Here is a 21,866-nt window from a genome sequence, read left to right on the forward strand (position 1 = left end):
GAACTGATTTGGATTTGGTAAGCATCATGTGCAATTCCTCTCAGAGAAGGAGGACTTGTGGCACCTTAGAGACTAACCAATTTATTTGAGCATAAGCATCCGATGAAGTGAGCTGTAGCTCACGAAAGCTTATGCTCAAATAAATTGGTTAGTCTCTAAGGTGCCACAAGTCCTCCTGTTCTTTTTGCGGATACAGACTAACACGGCTGCTACTCTGAATCCTCTCAGAGAGTGATGGGAGATCATTATTGTTCCCAACAGCACAGAATGATGGCTTATGCCTAAACACATGAGGCAGAGTTTTGGTCTTGCCCAGCTGTGCTGAGTGCAGGGTGAGGGAGCTTTATGCCACCTTTGCAGCTGCCGGGCCCTGAGATGTCTAGTTGAGCCCCCATCTTAGATTACTCCTAGATCTTAAATTACTCTTGCTTTCACCCTACCTCCCTGTGCCCCTCTTTTGGCTTACATCTCCTCCTCCCTAATTATGTTTCAAGCTGAGCAGCGATGTTCCCACCTAACAAACTACATGGTGTCTCTCCCCTGCCTGCCCTCCCTCTCTCCTTACTCCTTGCCTTTGTGACAATCACACACCTTTCCTCCAAGACGAAGAGGAAACCCCGCTGTGGCTCCTTCATGAACCCCCCACCCCCACGAAGGCCCTCAGTCCCCTCCTCCCGCCCCCTGGATTTTACCCCTCAGTGTCCCCCCGATTTTACCCCCCTCCACTAGTGATTTACTCTCTGTCTCTTCTACTTCCCCTCACACCGCCCCCCCCCCCCGGCGTGCCCGGGCGCCCAGCCCCGCTCTCGCTCCGCTGCGTCGCGGCTCCGCGTCTCTTAGCAACGCGGAGCGGACGCGGCCCCCCGCGGCTGAAGCGCTGCCGGGCGGCAGCAGCGGGCTGGGGGCGGCGGCGCCATCATGGCCTCCAAGCAAAGCAAGAAGAAGGAGCTGCTCACTCGCAACAACTCTGCGCACATCAGCGCCCCCGCCAAAGAGTAAGAGACCCGCCGCCGCCGCCGCCTCCTCGCCCAGAGGCCGCCCGCATGCAGCCCTCGCCGGCGGGCACCCCCTGCCCTTCGGGGATGCCCCAGCCAGCGCCCCCCCCCCCCCCCGAGCCAGCCTCCTCCCTAGAGCCAGGGGCGCAGCAGCCCGTCCCCCAGCACCCAGTGGCGCGGGGTGCCCTAGCCGGGTCCTTGCGGTGGGGGTGGGTCACTCGCTTGGCAACATTAGGAAATGGACCAGCTCCAGCTGGCTCTGGTTGGGGAACTTGTTTTGTCTCCCCCCACCCGCCGAAGGCACAAACAGTGTCTGCACCGAGCCAGTGGACGTGCCTCCCCCCTACCCGGGAGATCTCTCTCTCTCTCTCTCTCTCTCTGGTTTCAGAGTCGCAGCCCTGTTAGTCTGTATTCGCAAAAAGAAAAGGAGGACTTGTGGCACCTTAGAGACTAACCAGTTTATTTGAGCATAAGCTTTCGTGAGCTACAGCTCACTTCATCGGATGCATACTGTGGAAAGTGTAGAAGATCTTTTTATACACACAAAGCATGAAAAAATACCTCCCCCCACCCCACTCTCCTACTGGTAATAGCTTATCTAAAGTGATCACTCTCCTTACAATGTGCATGATAATCAAGTTGGGCCATTTCCAGCACAAATCCAGGTTTTCTCATCCCCCCACCACACTCTCTCTCCTCTCCACTCCATTTGCTGCTTCACCCCCCATCCCCTTCCCTCCGAGGCTTAATTACTTTGTACAGAAATCGTCCAAGTTTCCAGGAGTGGGGTTTGTATTGCGCTTGGCTCAAAGTTGCACGAGGCTCCCTGTCCTAATGCCTGAGTGTCACCAGCCTAGTTCTAGCTTCTCTGCACTTCCCTCGCCCCGTGACCGCGGCAATACGGGGAGCTGGTGTCCGTGTGGGACTCAGGAATCAGAAGGTTCCTTCTCTCTCACACGCTCCTCCCCTCTCCGCGTGGCCTTTGGCTGTTCCTGTGGACCTTTGTGGCTGCAGGGTACTTGGCACTAGGGCATCATTTGAGAATGGTGTTCTCTTTGTAGCTGTTAGAACTGGTTTGAAAAAAGAAAGCTCAGAAATGTAAACAACGTTTTTGTTCAGTTTATTTTCTGCATTTATTCGGGTTTTTTTTGTCATTTTTTCTGAGTTTTCCTTGGAATTTCTGTTAGTTTTCAAAGTCGACACATTTTGAAAATGAAAATACGTCACTCTGGCACTAAGCTGACCAACTAAAATTGGTGGTAAAAAAATTGAAAACCAAAACCCAGTGAAAACAAATTTTGCACAACTAGCAAGGAATATTTTTCATTTAAAGTTTCTATTGTAGACTGTCCAAAACAGAAACAAATTGAAATATATATTTTTTTCAAACAAAATATCTGTTTTTCAAAACAGCCTGGTTCAAATATTTTGTCCTAACGATAATGATGTCATCTGGAAACTTCTACCTAGATACATATGGCTCCCATCACCATAGTATCTGGGTACCTCTCAAATATTTAAAAATATAAATAAAAACCTCTCTTTTTTTCCCCCCATCATCAGCGCCCCCGCCAAAGAGTAAGAGACCCGCCGCCACCATGGGCCCCTTCAGAGAAATGGGTTGATTTGTTTGTAGGGATCTTTGTTTGCTTTTGTGTTAACTGACTAAATGAATATTGAATTTAGTTCAGAAAGTGGTTTATTCCAAAGCCCGTTCTTTTCTCTTGCAGGATTGAGTTCCATAGTTTAGGTCCAGCTCCTATGAAAGTTCTGCTTCTTCCATTAGGAGCATCCTACACTGGTTGACAGTTTAATTGTTCCAGTGGGTTGTAGCTGTTAAGGGAGGTCATGATTACAGAGGAAGACAGCAGGATCTCTCCATTAGCTATGATCAGCCCCATGGGGAGCTTTGAATATCAAGACATTTACTTTGAATGGGTATTCGAACCAGAAGGCAGAGCACTGGAATGTTATGTTCATGGTGCCCTGTGTTGCTACATTGACAGGCTGCTTCAATTGGAGATTTTTTAAGATTTGTGGCTTGATTCCTAGATATGAGTGTCAATATGTTCCAAATGTGTGGATTGTTATGGCCAGTTCTTTTTCTAATAGTACAGAACACAGTCTTGTGGCCAGTTGCAAACAGAAATGGGGTTTGCTGCCATAGTTTTTGGACCTAAAAGGACCCCAATGCTGTGGACTGATTTAAGAATTTGACTGTGGATGCCATCCATAGTGGGGGATGTTATAAAGGAGATCAGTTTCAAGAGCCATCTGGCATTGAAAACTTATGTGTATTATTTTTACACAAGGGGAAGACAATGCATAATGACTAGATGTTTGCTGCATGTTATAAGGCACTTCGGTAGTTAAGTATAAACAACATTCGAAATATTTATGCACTGAATAGAAACACTAAGCCTCATCTCTTGAGACACTTAAAACTAGACGAGGCCGGACTAAAGCAGCAGCACACATACTATAGGGAATAATCTTGCTGTGTGAAAGTGTTTATTTCTGCAAAGATAAATAAATTCCAGTAGATTGTTTTTTGATTATCTAAGTATAGAATGCCTAGTCTTTAGTCCTGGCGCTATCAGGATTCAGACTAGGGAATGGGACAAAAACAGCTTTAGAGGAACTGATGGATAAACTCTTGCTGTGTATGGATGATGGCTGACTCTGATATGAGAGAGCACTGAAAAATGGGCTGAAGACCTTCCTAGAGGGATGCACCCAATATGTAGTAATGGAAAACTACCTGTGACACTTCCTGGGGGTACACAGGCTGTGAGTCACATAGCTGCCACCTGTACTTAGTGTGAGGAAATCTTGTCTGTGCCTGCTATGGTTCAGCTCCCCAGTTCCACCAGGCCCAGGCAACACAAGCACTGCCCTCTAGGCCTCGCAGGCCTCATTGTCTCTGTACCCTGTGTGGGTCTCCATGGAGTGTCCAGCACCTGTCCCACTGGACACTTGCACAGTGGTGCTGGAACAATTTTTATAGTGGGGGTGCTGAAGGCGGAAACATGTATTTGGGTTGTTATTACTACTTGAAACCAAAGGGTGCTGCATACTGAAGATATGTCCTTTAATGGCTATGAGCTAATATGGTCAGGGGCATACTTGGGGCAACTTTAAACCTCTGACTACCAGAAGCAGGGAATGGAAGAGAGGGCAGATCACTCCAAATTGCCTTGTTCTGTACTTTGTCCCTGAAGCTCTGGTACTGGCTACTGTCAGAGACATGATACTGGGCAAGATGGACCATTATGGCAGTTATGTTCTTGCAGAATATTGCTCACGCAAAATCCTTTCAGTGCTTTACGGCCAGGCCTGGCTGTAATTCTCCTTTCATGAGACAAATATGCTGTCAGCTTGTTCCAGGTGAAGGATTCAGTGTGTTTCCTTACTCTCCAACATATACCAGAACAATCTTTTATCTTTATTCATAAGCAGGACACTCCCTGCTCTGTTTCATCTTGTAGATTTCACAATCTCTTATTTCACATCTGTTCCCTCCTGTCTGAAGGGAATATTTCTAAGGTATGTCACCTCCTGGTGACCTGCCTTAACTCCAAGACCTTAAGAACATAACGTTCAGTATAGGTACATAATTACATAAATATTATTCATACATAAATTTTCCAGTGATTATGTCAGCCTGTGGGCTACTGCTGGGTCTCATGGCACCTTCGGTGAACTATTATGTATATCCAACCCAGGGAATCCTTATAAAACCTTATGCATCTCATGTGCTGTGCCCCCCCACGCCCCGACCAGTTGGCAGTAATGGATCTAGTGGTGGAGGTCACAGTACCTCCACCACTAGAACTCTCACATTTGGAGTCCCACAAGAACCATTCTCTCTCTGGTCCTGTTCAACATTTACATGCAGACACTAGCTGAAATAGTGAGACAACATAGACTCAAGTGCCAGCAATATGCAGATGAGACAAAGCTCTACTTATTCTATATCACATATAGTCATACCACTAGCACTAAGATGGCCCATTGCTTGGATGAAATCAACTCATGGATGAAGAACAGTTGGTTGAAGCTGAACCCAAGCAAGACAGAAGTGATGCTGGTAGTCAGAGGAAAGCACTTTGAAGAGTTTGCATCCATGTTGCAATCTCATTTGTTTGAAGACACACACTCACAAGGAGTACTCCTGCATTCTTCACTAATGCTAAGCTCTCATATATAGTAGCATCCACAAGTAATGCTTTATATGATCTACAGTTGGTTAAGAGACTCTCTCCCATCCTGGTGGATGATGATCTGGCCTCAGTTATACATATCAGCATCTTCTGTCGGGACTACAGCGATTCAGTATACCTGGACATGGAGTTTCCTAAGAGCTGATGATCGCTTCCAGTGATACAGAATGCTACAGTGCGGTTTACAAATCCACTCCTTGGGCATAATGGAGGAAAGAAGGATAATTATGCACCTTACCACTGTCCACTCTAAGGGCAAGACACACTTTGACCTTGCCTTCTCTAATATAAACACATCGTGTGTACATTTAATCCTGCCCCCCCACCCCCAAATTACACTGCATGCCCAATTTTGCCCCTGGAGAGAGGATGAGAAAAAGAACAAACTGTGTGTATTAGATGTTAGTCACATCAATTTGTGCACTATTGGAAGGTGCTCTTGAAATTCTTCTTTGATTCTATTGCATATGCAATTACTGGCATTTACCACACAATGTTTTTTTATCTGTTGGAGCTGGCCAACTCATATTTAGATAACTCTTCGTCCCATCTTAAATTGGTATCTTTAACCTATCTCCGTGTGATGATTCTTGGGGTACTCAGGACTGGGAGTCACCTTATTAACTCCTGCTTCCAGCGAGAAGGAGTCCTTCTTATGGTAGTAGGGTATCAGCTCCCTAACACCACCTGGGTGCTCCAGCCTTTTAGCTACTCAAGTACTCTGCTGTGGGCGATGCCAGCCCTAACTTTGCCTTGCAGATTAGTAGTAATAGATGCACCCCAATAGCCAAGTACCTTTGAATCATTCTCCTGTGACATCGAGCCCCTGATACTGTCTGCTCACAGAAATTCTAGATACACTGCACTTTTGAGTGCAGGGAATCCCAATTGACTAGTTTTACCTTAAAGCACCCATGACAGAGTGCTAGTTGTAGCACCCTGGTCACTGAGGTTGCTGTAGCACAGAGAAGACTTGGGGCTTAATTGGAACCAATCAACCTGTTACTGGTGGGGATTACTGACACTGGGTGGTAATTGCTGTGCTAGTGAGACAAATGGCTCAGTAACTTGGAGGATATATAATTGGGAGGAACGGAAAGCAGGGGAGAGCTTAGAGGGTGAGCTGGATGGAAGAGAGAAGCTATGTGAAAGGTTCCTCCTGCTGTATATCTGTGCTATGTCCTGTGCTGTTTGGAAATAGAGGATTAAAGATGTACATAGTGGAAAAGAAACATAATGTGTGTGTGTTTGACTGAGAGATCACAAAAATAGGCCAGGCAAAACTGCTGCTCGCTGGGGAGTTGAAGAAGCACCCTGTGACATGACCATTCCTGTAAACCACATAGCACTTGTGAGCATTTATAAAATAAAAGTAGATTTCTTTAAGAAAAGAGTAAAGATTTAACTAGAAGTGAGAGAAAATGGTGGAAACAAGCGGTTACAGAAAAAAACAAAATTTTTAAAACTTGAATCTGGGTTTACACTTACCAATACCGTTGCCTGTCTTATGTAATAAAGTAGGCTTCCCCCCCTCCCCCCACCCCTCGAAGGTTGAGTCTGTTGCAGCACTGGCTGGTTTCACAAGAACCAGGATCCAGACATTCTGTTATATTGAAACAGTCTTTTTGCCTTATTCATAGCCAGGGTGATCTCTTGCCTGTTATAATATTCCCTTTTACCTCCAAATGGTTTTGATAATTTGTAATTGTCTTTGATGGTTTTTCGTTGACTGTTCTGGGATGTGGAAAGAGTAGAAATAGAACCTTGCATTACCTCACCAGCTGACTAGGGAAGGATGACAGCTCCTTCTTGCTAGAATGGGTCATCCCTGAGACACATTACTTCCTGGCAGCTAATTTCTACTGTAAATCCATAAATCATACTTTCAATATAAATACCTTATTCCTTAAATATTACCCATACATGCATCTTGCAGTGATTATGAATCTTGACAAGTTACAAGCTTTCTGTAGATACCTTATGTGTTACTCTGCGGATAAAATATCCTATAGGATGTGTTTTGTGCAGTGAGTTTATCAGGTCTGAGGTGAGAGTTTGCAAAGAATGAGGGATCCTTTGCCACCTGTGTCACTCTCCTGTCCTTTGTTTCTCTGAGTTCCCGTACTTAATGTTATGTTAGATGATCAATAGATTTTATTTTAGCCATAGACTTACAGTTCTCACATCACAGAATCATAGAAATGTAGGGGTGGAAGGGACCTCGAGAGGTCATCTAGACCAGCACCCTACGCTGCCGCAGGACCAAGTATACATAAACCGTTGCTGTCAGATATTTGTCTAACCTGTTCTTAAAAATCCCAAATTACAGGGCTTCCACAACCTCCCTTGGAAGACTATTCCAGAGCTTAACTATCCTTATAGTTAGAAAGATTTTCCTGGTATGTAACCTAAAGCTCCCTGTGACGGGTTCGGTCACAGAGAACCCCTTGGGACTGTCACCTGATGTGCTGAGATTACCTCTGAGCCCATTTTTCCTGCCAGCCTGGGACTCCAGAACCCTGCCTTGTTGAGCGAGACACGCTAGCCTGCTGCAACACAGACCCATGTCTCGTCCACGCCCCCAGAACTGCAGACTTTAACCAAAAACTGCTCAGCAGGTCACCCGTCTCCAGAACCCGGATACCCAATTCCCAATGGGATCCAAACCCCAAATAAATCTGTTTTACTCTGTATAAAGTTTATACAGTTACATTATGTTCACACTCATAAGCATATTTCCATAAAACATTATGGAGTGCAGCGGCACACTCCCTTGCTGCAGATTAAGCCCATTACTTCTTGTCCAGCCTTCATTGGACAAGGAGAACAATTGATCACCATCCTCTTTGTAACAGCCCTTAATATATTTGAAGAATGGTATCAGATCCCCCCTCTGTCATCTTTTCTCAAGACTAAACAGCCAGATTTAACCTTTCCTCATAAGGTCAGGTTTTCTAAACCTTTTATCATTTTTGTAACTCTCCTTTGGGTTCTCTACAATTTGTCCACATTTTCCTTAAAGTGTGGCACCCAGATGTGGACACAAAACTTCAGCTGAGGCCTCACCAGTGCCAAGTAGAGCAGGACAGTTACATCTCATGTCTTACATACAACATTTCTGTTAGTACATCCAAGAATATTATTCTTTTTTGGAACTGTATTACATTGTTGACTCTCATTTGTGATTCACTGTAATCCCCAACTCATTTTCACGTGTACGACCACCCAGCCAGTTGTTCTTCAGTGTAGTACTTTGCACTTGTCTTTGTTGAATTTCATCTTGTACCACTTCTCCAATTCAGCAAGGTCATTTGGAATTTTAATCTTGTCCTCCAAATTGCTGGCAACCGTTCCCAGCTTGGTCATCCACAAACATTATAAGTATATTCTCCACTCCATTATCTGAGTCATTAATAAAAATATTGAATAGTACTGGACTCCTGCAGGACCGCACTAGGTATGTCCTCCTAATATGACAGAGAACAATTGATAGCTATTCTTTTAATATGATCTTTGAACCAGTTGGGCACCCTCTTTATAGTAATTTCATCTAGATCACGTTTCCCTAGTTTGCTTATGAGAATATCACGTGAAACTGTGTCACAAGCTTAAATAAAATCAAAATATATCCTGTCTACAGCTTTCCCCCATTCACTAGGCCAGTAACCCTGTCAAAAAAGAAATTGGTTTGGCATGATTTGTTGACAAATCCATGTTGGCTATTATCACCCAATTATATGTTCAGTAATTCCATGTTTTTTGATACATATAATTAGTATATCAAATATAATTTTTCAACATCCAACCTGTGACAATAACTTTTTATTTTCTAGAGCAGTCTTAGTTGCCTCAGTAAGGGAAAGAGATATTACCGTGATTTCCCATGTACAAGTTCTTTAGGGGTGGGCTATCATCTGCAGATTTACCTCAGGTGAAATCCACTAAGGCAGCATTTCAAGTCAGTGTCTCTGAAGAGGTAGCCTTACAATATGCTTCTTGGTTACTCCTTGGTCCTCTGAAGAAAACGACGCCTTTTCTTTGGAAACTGAAAATATTTAACTTACATAATAAAATCACTAATTCACAAGAGCTGCTATCACACAATTAAGAAAAATAATTCAAGTGAACAGAATTATCGCTGTAGTTTAGCCAGAATAGCATTTTTCCTTTGATATCTCACATCAAGCATTATCAGATGAGACCACTTTAGGTAGGATAGAGAATAGCAAATATGTAATTAGTTACAGATTTTTGCTGAGAAAATGTATAAAGAGTGAGAGAAAATATTTACATTAATTATATTGAGATTGTGGATAAATTGGAGAGAGTCCAGCGAAGGGCAACAAAAATGATTAGGGGTCTGGAACACATGACTTATGAGGAGAGGCTGAGGGAGCTGGGATTGTTTAGCCTGCAGAAGAGAAGAATGAGGGGGGATTTGATAGCTGCTTTCAACTACCTGAAAGAGGGTTCCAAAGAGGATGGCTCTAGACTGTTCTCAATGGTAGCAGATGACAGAACGAGGAGTAATGGTCTCAAGTTGCAGTGGGGGAGGTTTAGATTGGATATTAGGAAAAACTTTTTCACTAAGAGGGTGGTGAAACACTGGAATGCGTTACCTAGGGAGGCGGTAGAATCTCCTTCCTTAGAGGTTTTTAAGGTCAGGCTTGACAAAGCCCTGGCTGGGATGATTTAACTGGGAATTGGTCCTGCTTCGAGCAGGGGGTTGGACTAGATGACCTTCTGGGGTCCCTTCCAACCCTGATATTCTATGATTCTATGATCTAAAATTGGAAATGGAAGGCATAGGACATGCCTCAGCTCTCACCCTAGTATAAACTAAGTGTAACTGCTATAATGGAAAGATTAAGCCAATGTAAATCCAGTGTTGTTGAGATAAGAAGCAGATCCACAGGATCTGATTCTCATTTACATCCACCAAATACCACTTTGATAGTGTAAAGATGTCTTAAAATGCATGTTCATTTTATTAATAGATTTATAGACTTTAAGGCCAGAAGGCACTGATATGTAGGCTTGGCAAACCAGTAAATTGACCGGTCAATTCTCAATTGACTGTCTATTATTTAACAACAGTAAAATATTTCAGCAAGAATGCCCTGATGTAGAGAGCAGCCTGCCTTTTTGGTTACATCATGGTGCCATCTATTAGCAAGTCTACTTAATGTCTTGATCACTAACTGTACCACATGCTAATGCCATCTGTTGTGAAAAAGGTGAACTAATTCAAAGTTGAGCATCTTTATTGGTTGGAATCTTCTAGAACAAACATATGTATGTATGTCTTTATTGTACACCAGACTATCTATGTATGTGGCAGTTTACAAAGCACATTAAACAAGTTAAAAGACGCAGTCCCTGCCTCAAAGAGTTTATAATCTAAATTGACTAGACAAATATACAGAAAATAACTCAGAAATGAACTCCCCCTACACAAAGAGAAAAGATGCACAGCCATTAAGCTCCTGAAGGAGTTGGCCTGTTGCCTACCTAGCTTAAGTGCATTTAAAAATGACTTTTTCTCTTTATAGATGCTACATGTTTGTTTTATTTCTGTTTAATTTCATTTTTTTCTTTCGTAACACTTCAGTCTTGAAGAATGTTCACTTTTAACCTAACATTGCTAAAAAGGATAGTAACAATTATTTCAGTTTTTAAAACTTCATTTCATTGTGTTTTGCATTTTTCTGAGTTAAAAATCACTCAGTTAAATTACTTATTTTTTTGTAACTAGGCATATGTATTATCTAAGTCTAAGCCTACTGAAGACCATAACGTCTTACTCTTTTTTTATTACTGTTCTGCTAAGTTAGTGCTTTAAAATATGACCATTTTTGACATTATTTGACAATATTTGACTGGTCAGTTGACCAATTATTTTTGGACTGGTCAAATGCCCAAACCTATTACTATGATAATCTAAACTGACCTCCTTCATAACACACGCCATAGAACTTCACCCAGAAATTTCTGCATCAAGCCAGAACCTTAGTTTGAGCTATAGCATATCTTTTAGAAAGACATTTGTTCACACTTTCAGCCTCTTCTGCCAGCATGATGTAGAGTGGGCTTAATATAAGTGAGAATCAGGCCCATTGTCTCAGGGGTCAGAGATAAAAGCCTAAATGATGTGATTTATGTGCACATATTGTATCTTCTTAAATTAGCTGCTGCTCTGGCATGCACTAGCAGACTGATTTTTTTTTACTTGATTCACAGCACAAATTGTAGCATAGAACAGGATCAAGCTCTCTTTCTTTGTTACTGACAGTATACAGCAGAGGTGGGCAAACTACGGCCCGCGGGCCACATCCGGCTCAAGGGACCTCCTGCCTGGCCCCTGAGCTCCTGGTCTGGGAGGCTAGCCCCGGCCCCTCCCCTGCTGCCCCCTGCTGCCCCCCGCAGTTGCAGAGCCGCGGCCTGACCGGTGCTCTGGGCGGCGCAGCTGGAGTGCTGCCAGCCACCAGTGCTCTATGCTGCGTGGTAAGGGGGGCAGGGAGCAGGGGGGGTTGGATAGAGGGCAGGGGAGTTCAGGGTGGTGGTCAGGGGGTGTGGATAAGGGCAGTGGTGAGCTGGAGCCGGTTCCCAACAGTTCGCTAGAACCAGTTGTTAAATTTAGAAGCCCTTTTAGAACCGGTTGTTCTGCGCGGGACAACCGGTTCTAAAAGGGCTTCTAAATTTAACCGGACAAAAGTGGTGCCTTAGGCGCCGACTCCATGGGTGCTCCAGCCATGGAGCACCTGAGGGGAAAATTTGGTGGGTGCAGAGCACCCACCGGCAGCTCCCCTCCTGGCCCTGGTCCCAGTCCCAGCCCCAGCTCACCTCTGCTCCACCTCCGCCTCCTCCCCTGAACGCGCCGCCCCGCTCTGCTTCTCTGCCCCCTACCCCAGGCTTCCCATGAATCAGCTGTTCGCGCGGGAAGCCGGGGCAGGCTGAGAAGCAGGCTGTGGCTTCCCGCTCAGGCCCAGGGAGGTGGAGGTGAGCTGGGGTGGGGGGCACAAGGAGGGCCACCCGCACCGCAGCAGGTAACCCAATTGGGGGGGGGGCACGCAGGGGAATTGCTCCCCGCCCCAGTTCACCTCCGCCACCCTCGGCCTGAGCGGGAAGCTGCCGCCTGCTTCTCAGCCCTCCCCGGCTTCCCACTGAACAGCTGATTCGCGGGAAGCCGAGAGGTGAAGAAGCAGGGCTGGGCGGTGCATTCAAGGGAGGAGGAGGAGCGGAGGTAAGGTGAGCTGGGGCCGGGCGCAGGGTGGGGAGCTGCCAGTGGGTGCTCTGCACCCACGAAATTTTCCCCATGGGTGCTCCAGCCCCGGAGCACCCAGGGAGTTGGCGCCTAGGGCACCACTTTTGATGTGATCATTGGGGGAGCGGCCGCTCCCCGTGCTCCTTCCCATCTATGCTCCCCTGCCCCTAGGAGCCAAAGGGACCTGCCAGATGCTTCCTGGGAGCTGCCCCAGGTAAGCACCTCTGGAACTCCCCACCTCGCCCCCCGGCAGGTTCCTCTGGCTCTTAGGGGTGGGGTAGGCACCCACTACGGTGGCCCACGAGATCGTCTGGCCCAGGGGTCAGGGGAGGGGGTGGATGGGGCAGGGGTCCTGGAGGGGGGGGGGCGTCAAGGAACGTGGGGGGGTTGGATGGGGCAGGAGTCCTGGGGGGGCGGGGTTGAGCAACGACCCCCTTGTGGGGTGAGGAGGGAACCCGTTGTTAAGATTTTGGCGGCTCATCACTGGATAAGGTCAGGGCGGTCAGAGGGCAGGGAACAAGGGGGTTGGATGGGGCAGGAGTCCCGGAGGAGCTGTCAGGGGGCAAGAAGCAGAGGGGTCGGATAGGAGATGGGGGCTGGGCCATGCCTGGGTGTTTGGGGAGACAGCCTCCTCTAACCGGCCCTCCATACAATTTTGGAAACCCGATGTGGCCCTCAGGCCAAAACGTTTGCCCGCCCCTGGTGTACAGTGATGGCCACAAAAGCTGGCAACACTAAAAATCCATTTGACAAACAACCTGAAGTTGTAGTAATTCTTGTATTGTTTTGCACACTACCCTATCCCTGATTACTTTTTTGTCAGCTTCTTAATATGATTAAGATCTTTTGGATGTATGAAGCCTGTTTATAGAGCATAAGTTGAAAAAGCATCAGATTAGTACAACATATATCTCTTCTAGTTCAACAAACCATCAGTTAAGCCTTCTGGTCTAAGCTGTGAGGAAGTTCTGCTGAACCAGAAATAGTGCATTTAAATCAAGAGAAAGAGGTGACAGCTTGTTCTAATCTATTAAGAAGTGATATTTTTATCTTGAAGCAAACATTTTACAAGGAAACTTGTTTTCCTCATGAGAAAACGAGGGTGCAGTTTCTTGCTACTCCTTTCGTGGCCTGTATTTCTGCCTCTGCACATGTGATGCTGATTACTGTTAATGAGTTATGCATGTATAATCACAGCAGAATGTATTTGGTTTCTGCAACAGAAATGCTAGAAGCAGGACTTTATAATGATTTTGAAAGTTTTAACAGAATACAGAATATATTATCTTACTAGTTTTAAAAATAGCTACTTCAGTGTACTTTTTAGGAGAATTTTTATTTGTTTAGAAAATAGATACTTTATTAATATAATATTTATTGTTGAATACTGTGTTGCAAAATAGCTACTAAATCAAATGCTTTCAGATTTTCCTTTCAGTATTCTATTTTAGATTGAGTAATTCTTTGTTCTTTGCCAGAATTGATAAAGACTGAATTAGAAAACTAAAATGGAAAACTGAATTTTGGACTATGAAATCATGTATAAGTTAATGCCATTTTTCATAAGCAATATAAGTAAATCATAATAATGGCATTCTTTCTAGGCCGATTACCAGATCTAGTGGACTCTCTCAACAGGATCGTCATTGTGTTGAGCACACCTTGGGGCTTCAATCATGAAAGACCTGGAGAGAAATCTTGGTCCCACTGAAGTCAATGGGACTTTTACCATTGATTTCAGTGGGACCAGTACTTCACTTCTGAGGTGATGAGTGCCTTCTGTGAGATGCTGATTGGCCTTAACTCCCATTGGAGTGGGTGTTGATAGCACTTGACACACTACGTAATTGGGCCTTTTATTCCTCCCCTAAATATCCAAAATGTTCCAATGTTCTTAGTCCTTTCAACGGGTGCTTTGAATCCAACATCTCAGTGTATCAGCCCTGCTGTAGCACACAGGTTTTATTCATTTTAGTGTGCAGGAGAATCTGCAACAGGTTACATATTCAGGTTCTGAACTACAGCCTACTGAAGTCAGAATCTTTCCAGTGACTTCAATAGACTTTAGATCAGGCCCACAGGGAGGAGGTTAGGGTTACTAACTCTGATTTGCCAAATATGTGGTTTTTGAAAATCTGTGCTATGTCTGTCATAGAAATAAAAAACACTTTTTCTTCCACCCTATCAGTGAAATCTTGACCAGTGGAAACATTCTGGATGGTGGAAATAGTCTATTTCTGATGCAGAGTTTTTTATTGATATTACAGAAAAGATTGTCCTTATTTGCAGAAATATGTCAAGAAGAGACAAATGCCATTTCTTCACTGGAAGCTAAGACTTGCTTGTTGCAAGTTGGACTTATGCCTCTCATGCCCAGTAAAATCCAACAGGGCTAGGCGTGGATTATGAGTGGTCTGCTTTTGGATGAATTTATTAATGCCTCCCTGTGCCATGCCAGCTATTCACAAAGAAGTAGTCATTAAGCCCACAACATTTAAAATTTTGTCAGCTATCACAGTATTATTAACTTTTTCTTTTTGAGTAAACTTACTGAATGTTGTAGCAAAGTAATTTTACCAGATAGAGTTCTCAGACTTTCTTGACTCTTTTCAATCTGGCATACAGTCTGTGTGGCATGAAGATAGCACTATTTTGTTTATGATGATTTCCTCCTAGTGACAAACAGAGGTCAAATGTCCATGGTGATTGTTTTAGATCTGTCTGCTGTCTTTGACCACTGGGTATTGTTGAGCTCTCTGTTGAACCCTGGTTAGGGTTGATCTGCTCTTTCCTCTCAGATCTTGGAGGCCAGTGTTGGACATCTGTTTATCAAGTGGGCTTTCACACAGCTTCATTCTGTTACCCCTTTTGTTCAATATGTTTGCAAGACAATTTTGGCCATGTTTCAGTCAATATGCAAGTGATGTGTAACTCTAGTCTACAAAACTCAGATGGCATATTTCAGAGTAGCAGCCATGTTAGTCTGTATTCGCAGAAAGAAAAGGAGTACTTGTGGCACCTTAGAGACTAACAAATTTATTTGAGCATACGCTTTCATGAGTGAGCTGTAGCTCACGAAAGCTTATGCTCAAATAAATTTGTTAGTCTCTAAGGTGCCACAAGTTCTCCTTTTCTTTTTTCAGATGGCATAGTCGCACTGCTGTCCCTATGACAGAGAAGGATATGGAGGATCACAAGATGAGTGAGAAAATATCATCCTGTAAGTTTAGTAGTCTGCAGTAATTGCAAGGCAGGTTATTTCTGATTATCTCACTTTTCTAATGAGCGTCTGTTGCTGCAGTAAAATTTTGTTTTACATTGTTTTCCTACTGTTAAGTGGTATTTGTTGCTATCTAATACATACCTGAAATTATGTGACTTATCATAGAAATACTAATAGTTTAAAAATGAACAATGATTAATAAACTTTAAAGTTATTTTGAGAAAGAAGCCCTGAAAATTGTGAATTAATTCTACAAACACTGCTGCTATCTTTTATATTCATAATCCATACATGATCAGGCTATTTTAGGTTCTATAAAGGTAATGCATACAGGCAGCCATAAAATATAATTTGATCACCCTAAATTTTCAGGCTGGTTTGCCTGAGAGGTTGGATTTTTTTAAATCTTTCACTCAGCTTTTACAGTCTGATTCAACACAACATATCTGAGCCCATATAAGGCTATAGATGTTGCCTGTACAGCAGACATTATTGGAGAAGTATATAGTGATGCTTTTAGTTAAGGTTGCCAAACACTTAATTGGTGTTGGTTAGCCAATTATGATCTGCCACTTGTTAAAAGAATGGAGCTGTATGTTGCTATGCGTGAGGGAAGGAGGTACAGAAGAGGTGGAGCAACAGGACCATCTGAAAAGGGCCACCAGTTTGTGAACTACACATTCTTTTTCGAAGTTGGGACTCTGCCGCTTTTACAGATCCAGACTAACACGGCTACCCCTCTGATCTTTGTCGAAGTTGACCACTTAAGGTTCTTTCCTTCCCATTCCCCTTGATTTTACATTATCTCTGTCAAGGTGTCTGCATGGCTCAAGTGCATGAGTAGCATAGACTGGTAAGGACACAAACCCCAAACTCATTGATGAAATCTAAGTATAGAACTCACAATCAAGTGTAAACTCCTCAGGCACTCTACCACTCTAACCACAGAGTCACAGACAGTCGCCATGGGTACTCCGATCTATCTTGCTACCGAGGCAAGCTTGTCTTTGTGACCGATGGTCCCTTGCACCAAAAATCACAACAATATTCAGGTTACCCCCCAGCCCCAAAAGACTAGTCGCTTACCCCAGATCAGTTGCAGTTTAGATCTTACACCAAAGACAGCGCTTATAGTTAACTAAAGATTTATTAACTAAGTAAAAGGAAATGAGTTATTTACAAGGTTAAATCAGGTAAACATATACACACAAATGAGTTACAGTCTTAGGGCTAGTCTACACTGGCAACGTTAAAGTGCTGCCATGGCAACGTTAAAGCGCTGCCATGGCAGTGCTTTAACATAGCTTGTGTAGTCTTGGCAGAGTGCTGGGAGAGCTCTAAAAAACCCACGTCCACGAGGGGCATAGCTACCAGCGCTGGTGCACTGTCTATACTGGCGCTGTACAGTGTTCATAGAATCATAGATTCATAGAATATCAGGGTTGGAAGGGACCTCAGGAGGTCATCTAGTCCAACCCCCTGCTCAAAGCAAGACCGATTCCCAATTAAATCATCCCAGCCAGGGCTTTGTCAAGCCTGACCTTAAAAACTTCTAAGGAAGGAGATTCTACCGCCTCCCTAGGTAACGCATTCCAGTGTTTCACCACCCTGCTAGTGAAAAAGTTTTTCCTAAAATCCAACCTAAACCTCCCCCACTGCAACTTGAGACCATTACTCCTCGTTCTGTCATCTGCTACCACTGAGAACAGTCTAGATCCATCCTCTTTGGAACCCCCTTTCAGGTAGTTGAAAGCAGCTATCAAATCCCCCCTCATTCTTCTCTTCTGCAGACTAAACAATCCCAGTTCCCTCAGCCTCTCCTCATAACTCATGTGTTCCAGACCCCTAATCATTTTTGTTGCCCTTCGCTGGACTCTCTCCAATTTCTCCACATCCTTCTTGTAGTGTGGGCCCAAAACTGGACACAGTACTCCAGATGAGGCCTCACCAATGTCGAATATAGGGGAATAATCACGTCCCTCGATCTGCTGGCTATGCCCCTACTTATACATCCCAAAATGCCATTGGTCTTCTTGGCAACAAGGGCACACTGTTGACTCATATCCAGCTTCTCGTCCACTGTCACCCCTAGGTCCTTTTCCGCAGAAATGCTGCCTAGCCATTTGGTCCCTAGTCTGTAGCGGTGCATTGGATTCTTCTGTCCTAAGTACAGGACCCTGCACTTATCCTTGTTGAACCTCATCAGATTTCTTTTGGCCCAATCCTCCAATTTGTCTAGGTCCCTCTGTATCCTATCCCTACCTGCCACTGTATCTACCACTCCTCCTAGTTTAATATCATCCGCACATTTGCTGAGAGTGCAATCCACACCATCCTCCAGATCATTTATGAAGATATTGAACAAAACCGGCCCCAGGATCGACCCTTGGGGCACTCCACTTGATACCGGCTGCCAACTAGACATGGAGCCATTGATCACTACCCGTTGAGCCCGACAATCTAGCCAACTTTCCACCCACGTTATAGTGCATTCATCCAGCCCATACTTCTTTAACTTGCTGTCAAGAATACTGTGGGAGACCGTGTTGAAAGCTTTGCTAAAGTCAAGAAACAATACATCCACTGCTTTCCCTTCATCCACAGAACCAGTAATCTCATCATAGAAGGCGATTAGATTAGTCAGGCATGACCTTCCCTTGGTGAATCCGTGCTGACTGTTCCTGATCACTTTCCTCTCGTGTAAGTGTTTCAGGATTGATTCCTTGAGGACCTGCTCCATGATTTTTCCAGGGACTGAGGTGAGGCTGACTGGCCTGTAGTTCCCAGGATCCTCCTCCTCTCCTTTTTTAAAGATGGGCACTACATTACTTTTTCCAGTCATCCGGGACTTCCCCCGTTCGCCACGAGTTTTCAAAGATAGTGGCCAATGGCTCTGCAATCACAGCCGCCAATTCCTTTAGCACTCTCGGATGCAATGCATCTGGCCCCATGGACTTGTGCATGTCCAGCTTTTCTAAATAGTCCCTAACCACCTCTTTCTCCACAGAGGGCTGGCCACCTACTCCCCATGCTGTGTTGCCCAGCGCAGCAGTCTGGGAGCTGATGTTGTTCGTGAAGACAGAGGCAAAGAAAGCATTGAGTATATTAGCTTTTTCCACATCCTCTGTCACTAGGTTGCCTCCCTCATTCAGTAAGGGGCCCACACTTTCCTTGGCTTTCTTCTTGTTGCCAACATACCTGAAGAAACCCTTCTTGTTACTCTTAACATCTCTTGCTAGCTGCAGCTCCAGGTGTGATTTGGACCTCCTGATTTCATTCCTACATGCCCGAGCAATATTTTTATACTCTTCCCTGGTCATCTGTCCAATCTTCCACTTCTTGTAAGCTTCTTTTTTATGTTTAAGATCCGCTAGGATTTCACCGTTAAGCCAAGCTGGTCTCCTGCCATATTTACTATTCTTTCGACACATCGAGATGGTTTGTCCCTGTAACCTCAATAGGGATTCCTTGAAATACAGCCAGCTCTCCTGGACTCCTTTCCCCCTCATGTTATTCCCCCAGGGGATCCTAGCCGTCAGTTCCCTGAGGGAGTCGAAGTCTGCTTTCCTGAAGTCCAGGGTCCGTATTCTGCTACTTACCTTTCTTCCCTGTGTCAGGATCCTGAACTCGACCAACTCATGGTCACTGCCTCCCAGATTCCTATCCACTTTTGCTTCCCCTACTAATTCCTCCCGGTTTGTGAGCAGCAGGTCAAGAAAAGCTCCCCCGCTAGTTGGCTCCTCCAGCACTTGCACCAGGAAATTGTCCCCTACGCTTTCCAAAAACTTCCTGGATTGTCTATGTGCCGCTGTAGTGCTCTCCCAGCAGATATCAGAATGATTAAAGTCGCCCATGAGAACCAGGGCGTGCAATCTAGTAGCTTCTGCGAGTTGCCGGAAGAAAGCCTCATCCATCTCATCCCCCTGGTCTGGTGGTCTATAGCAGACTCCCACCACTACATCACTCTTGTTGCTCACACTTCTAAACTTAATACAGAGACACTCAGGTTTTTCTGCAGTTTCATACCGGAGCTCTGAGCAGTCATACTGCTCCCTTACATACAGTGCTACTCCCCCACCTTTTCTGCCCTGCCTGTCCTTCCTGAACAGTTTATAACCATCCATGACAGTACTCCAGTCATGTGAGTTATCCCACCAAGTCTCTGTTATTCCAATCACGTCATAATTCCTTGACATCACTAGGACCTCCAGTTCACCCTGCTTGTTTCCAAGGCTTTGTGCATTTGTATATAGGCACTTGAGATAACCTGTGTTGAAATTTTCTGCGCTCAGAGGGGTGTTTTTTCACACCCCATGAGCAAGAAAGTTGCAGTGCTATAAAGTGCCCATGTAGACAAGCCCTTGGGTTCAAGCCCTTAGGCAGTAGTGGAATTTGTAGTATGTGCAGACCAGCAAGAGCATCTCTCATCATCACTACAACTGCTAATCTCTGAAGGTGAAAAATCTTTGAGGTGGGGAGTTCTATCCTGTCTCATACCAGGAACACAAGAAAGATAGTATCTTTCTTTAGAGGTAAAAAGCTTACTTCCACAATAGTTTATATCCTATTGCTGCTGAAGTGTTTGTCCCTTGCTTGCAATGATCAGTAGAGATTTGCTTTTAAGGATTATGTTTTCAAAGGCAGGAAAGAATTTCACACGACTTAGAGTGCCGCTTGGTTGTAAACAAAGTATGTTGCAGATGGTGGGAAAGCCATTTATAACCAGATCAATGTGCCAGTGTGCTAAACTGACTGAATTCCCTTGATGATGCAAGACGGAGATTTTGCTTATATACGTTTAGTGTCTCATTTTAGAAATGTCATTATTTTACAGATCTGAATATAGTGAACATTTGGCTACTAAATATTGTGTTATCTCCTACTTTCAATCTCTTATTTTTTCTACAATAGTTAAGGTTAAGATTTTGTCACAGATATTTTTAGTAAAAGTTACAGACAGGTCACAGGCAAAAAAAGAAAAATTCACAAGCCGTGACCTGTCTGTGACTTTTACTAAAAATATCCCTGACAAAATGGGGATCTGCGGGTCCTCACACTGCCTGAAGTGGAGCAGCTGTGCAGGGGCTAGGAGCCACCTTCAGCAGATGGGAGCTCCAAGGTACCTCTGCTGCCTGCAGCTCTGGGGGTCCCACACTGCCCATGGGGGCTGGGAGCTGCAGGGTACCCCTGCCACCTGCAGCTCTGGGGGCTGCAGTGGCCGGGAGCTCACGGGTTCCCCTGCTGCCTGCATTGGTCAGGAGCTCGTGGGATTCCCCGCCGCTTGCAGTGGCTGGGAGCCTCAGGGTACCTGGCCGCCTGCTGCGGCTGGGAGCTACAGGAGCCACCAGAGGCGCGGGGAGGGAGCGGGTACCCTGCAGCTTCCTACCTCCGTGGGCGGTAGGGGACTCTTCAGCTCCTGACCACCTCAGGCTGAAGTCATGGAGGTCGCTGGAAGTCACGGATTCCATGAATTCTGTGACCTCCATGACTAAATCGTAGCCTTAAGAATAGTTAATGCACGTATGTAGCACTTTATATTTCTCCATATATGTTGTTGCCCTGTAGCAGAGGCAGAGACAGAATTCAATCCTCCAGGGCAGTATTCAACAATGAGGCTATCCTTTCTTTCCTAAAGGGAAGAGGTGTTGCCTTATATATCAAAGATATATACGCTTAGACTGAGATTGAGATGGAATAGGAGACAGACTTGTTGAAAGTCTCTGGGTAAGGATAAAAGGGGTAAAAACAAGGTGATGTCATGGTAGGGGTCTGCTGCAGACCACCTAACCAGGATGAAGAGGTGGATGAGGCTTTTTTTTTTAAAACCACTAACAAAATCATCCAAAGCACAGGACTTGGTGGTGATGGGGACTTCAACTACCCAAACATCTGTTAGGAAAATAACACAGTAGGGCATAGATTATCCAACAAGTTCTTGGATAAGGCCTCAACTGGAGTATTGTGTCCAGTTCTGGTGCCACATTTCAGGAAAAATGTGGACAAATTGGAAAAAGTACAGAGAAGAGCAACAAAAAAGATTAAAGGTTTAGAAATCATGAATCCAATGAGGGAAAAATGAAAAAAATAGGAGGTTGTGGAATCTTTATCATTTGAGGCTTTTAAGAGCAGGATAGACAAACACCTGTCAGGGATGGTCTAGA

The 21,866-nt window shown here is 44.7% G+C and overlaps 1 protein-coding gene across 1 annotated transcript in view; it reads left to right on the forward strand.

Annotated features, from left to right (window-relative positions):
* The first annotated feature begins 878 nt into the window (after positions 1-878).
* Positions 879-21,866, forward strand: part of ADGB (androglobin) — a 224,461-nt gene continuing 203,473 nt past the window's right edge. The window contains exon 1 of the mRNA XM_073337563.2: positions 879-995. Within this exon, the coding sequence (XP_073193664.2) occupies positions 919-995 (77 nt within the window). The 5' untranslated portion in view covers positions 879-918. The remainder of the gene's footprint in view (positions 996-21,866) is intronic.

This window comes from Lepidochelys kempii, chromosome 3, assembly GCF_965140285.1.
Source record: "Lepidochelys kempii isolate rLepKem1 chromosome 3, rLepKem1.hap1, whole genome shotgun sequence".
Classification (NCBI taxonomy): domain Eukaryota; kingdom Metazoa; phylum Chordata; order Testudines; family Cheloniidae; genus Lepidochelys; species Lepidochelys kempii.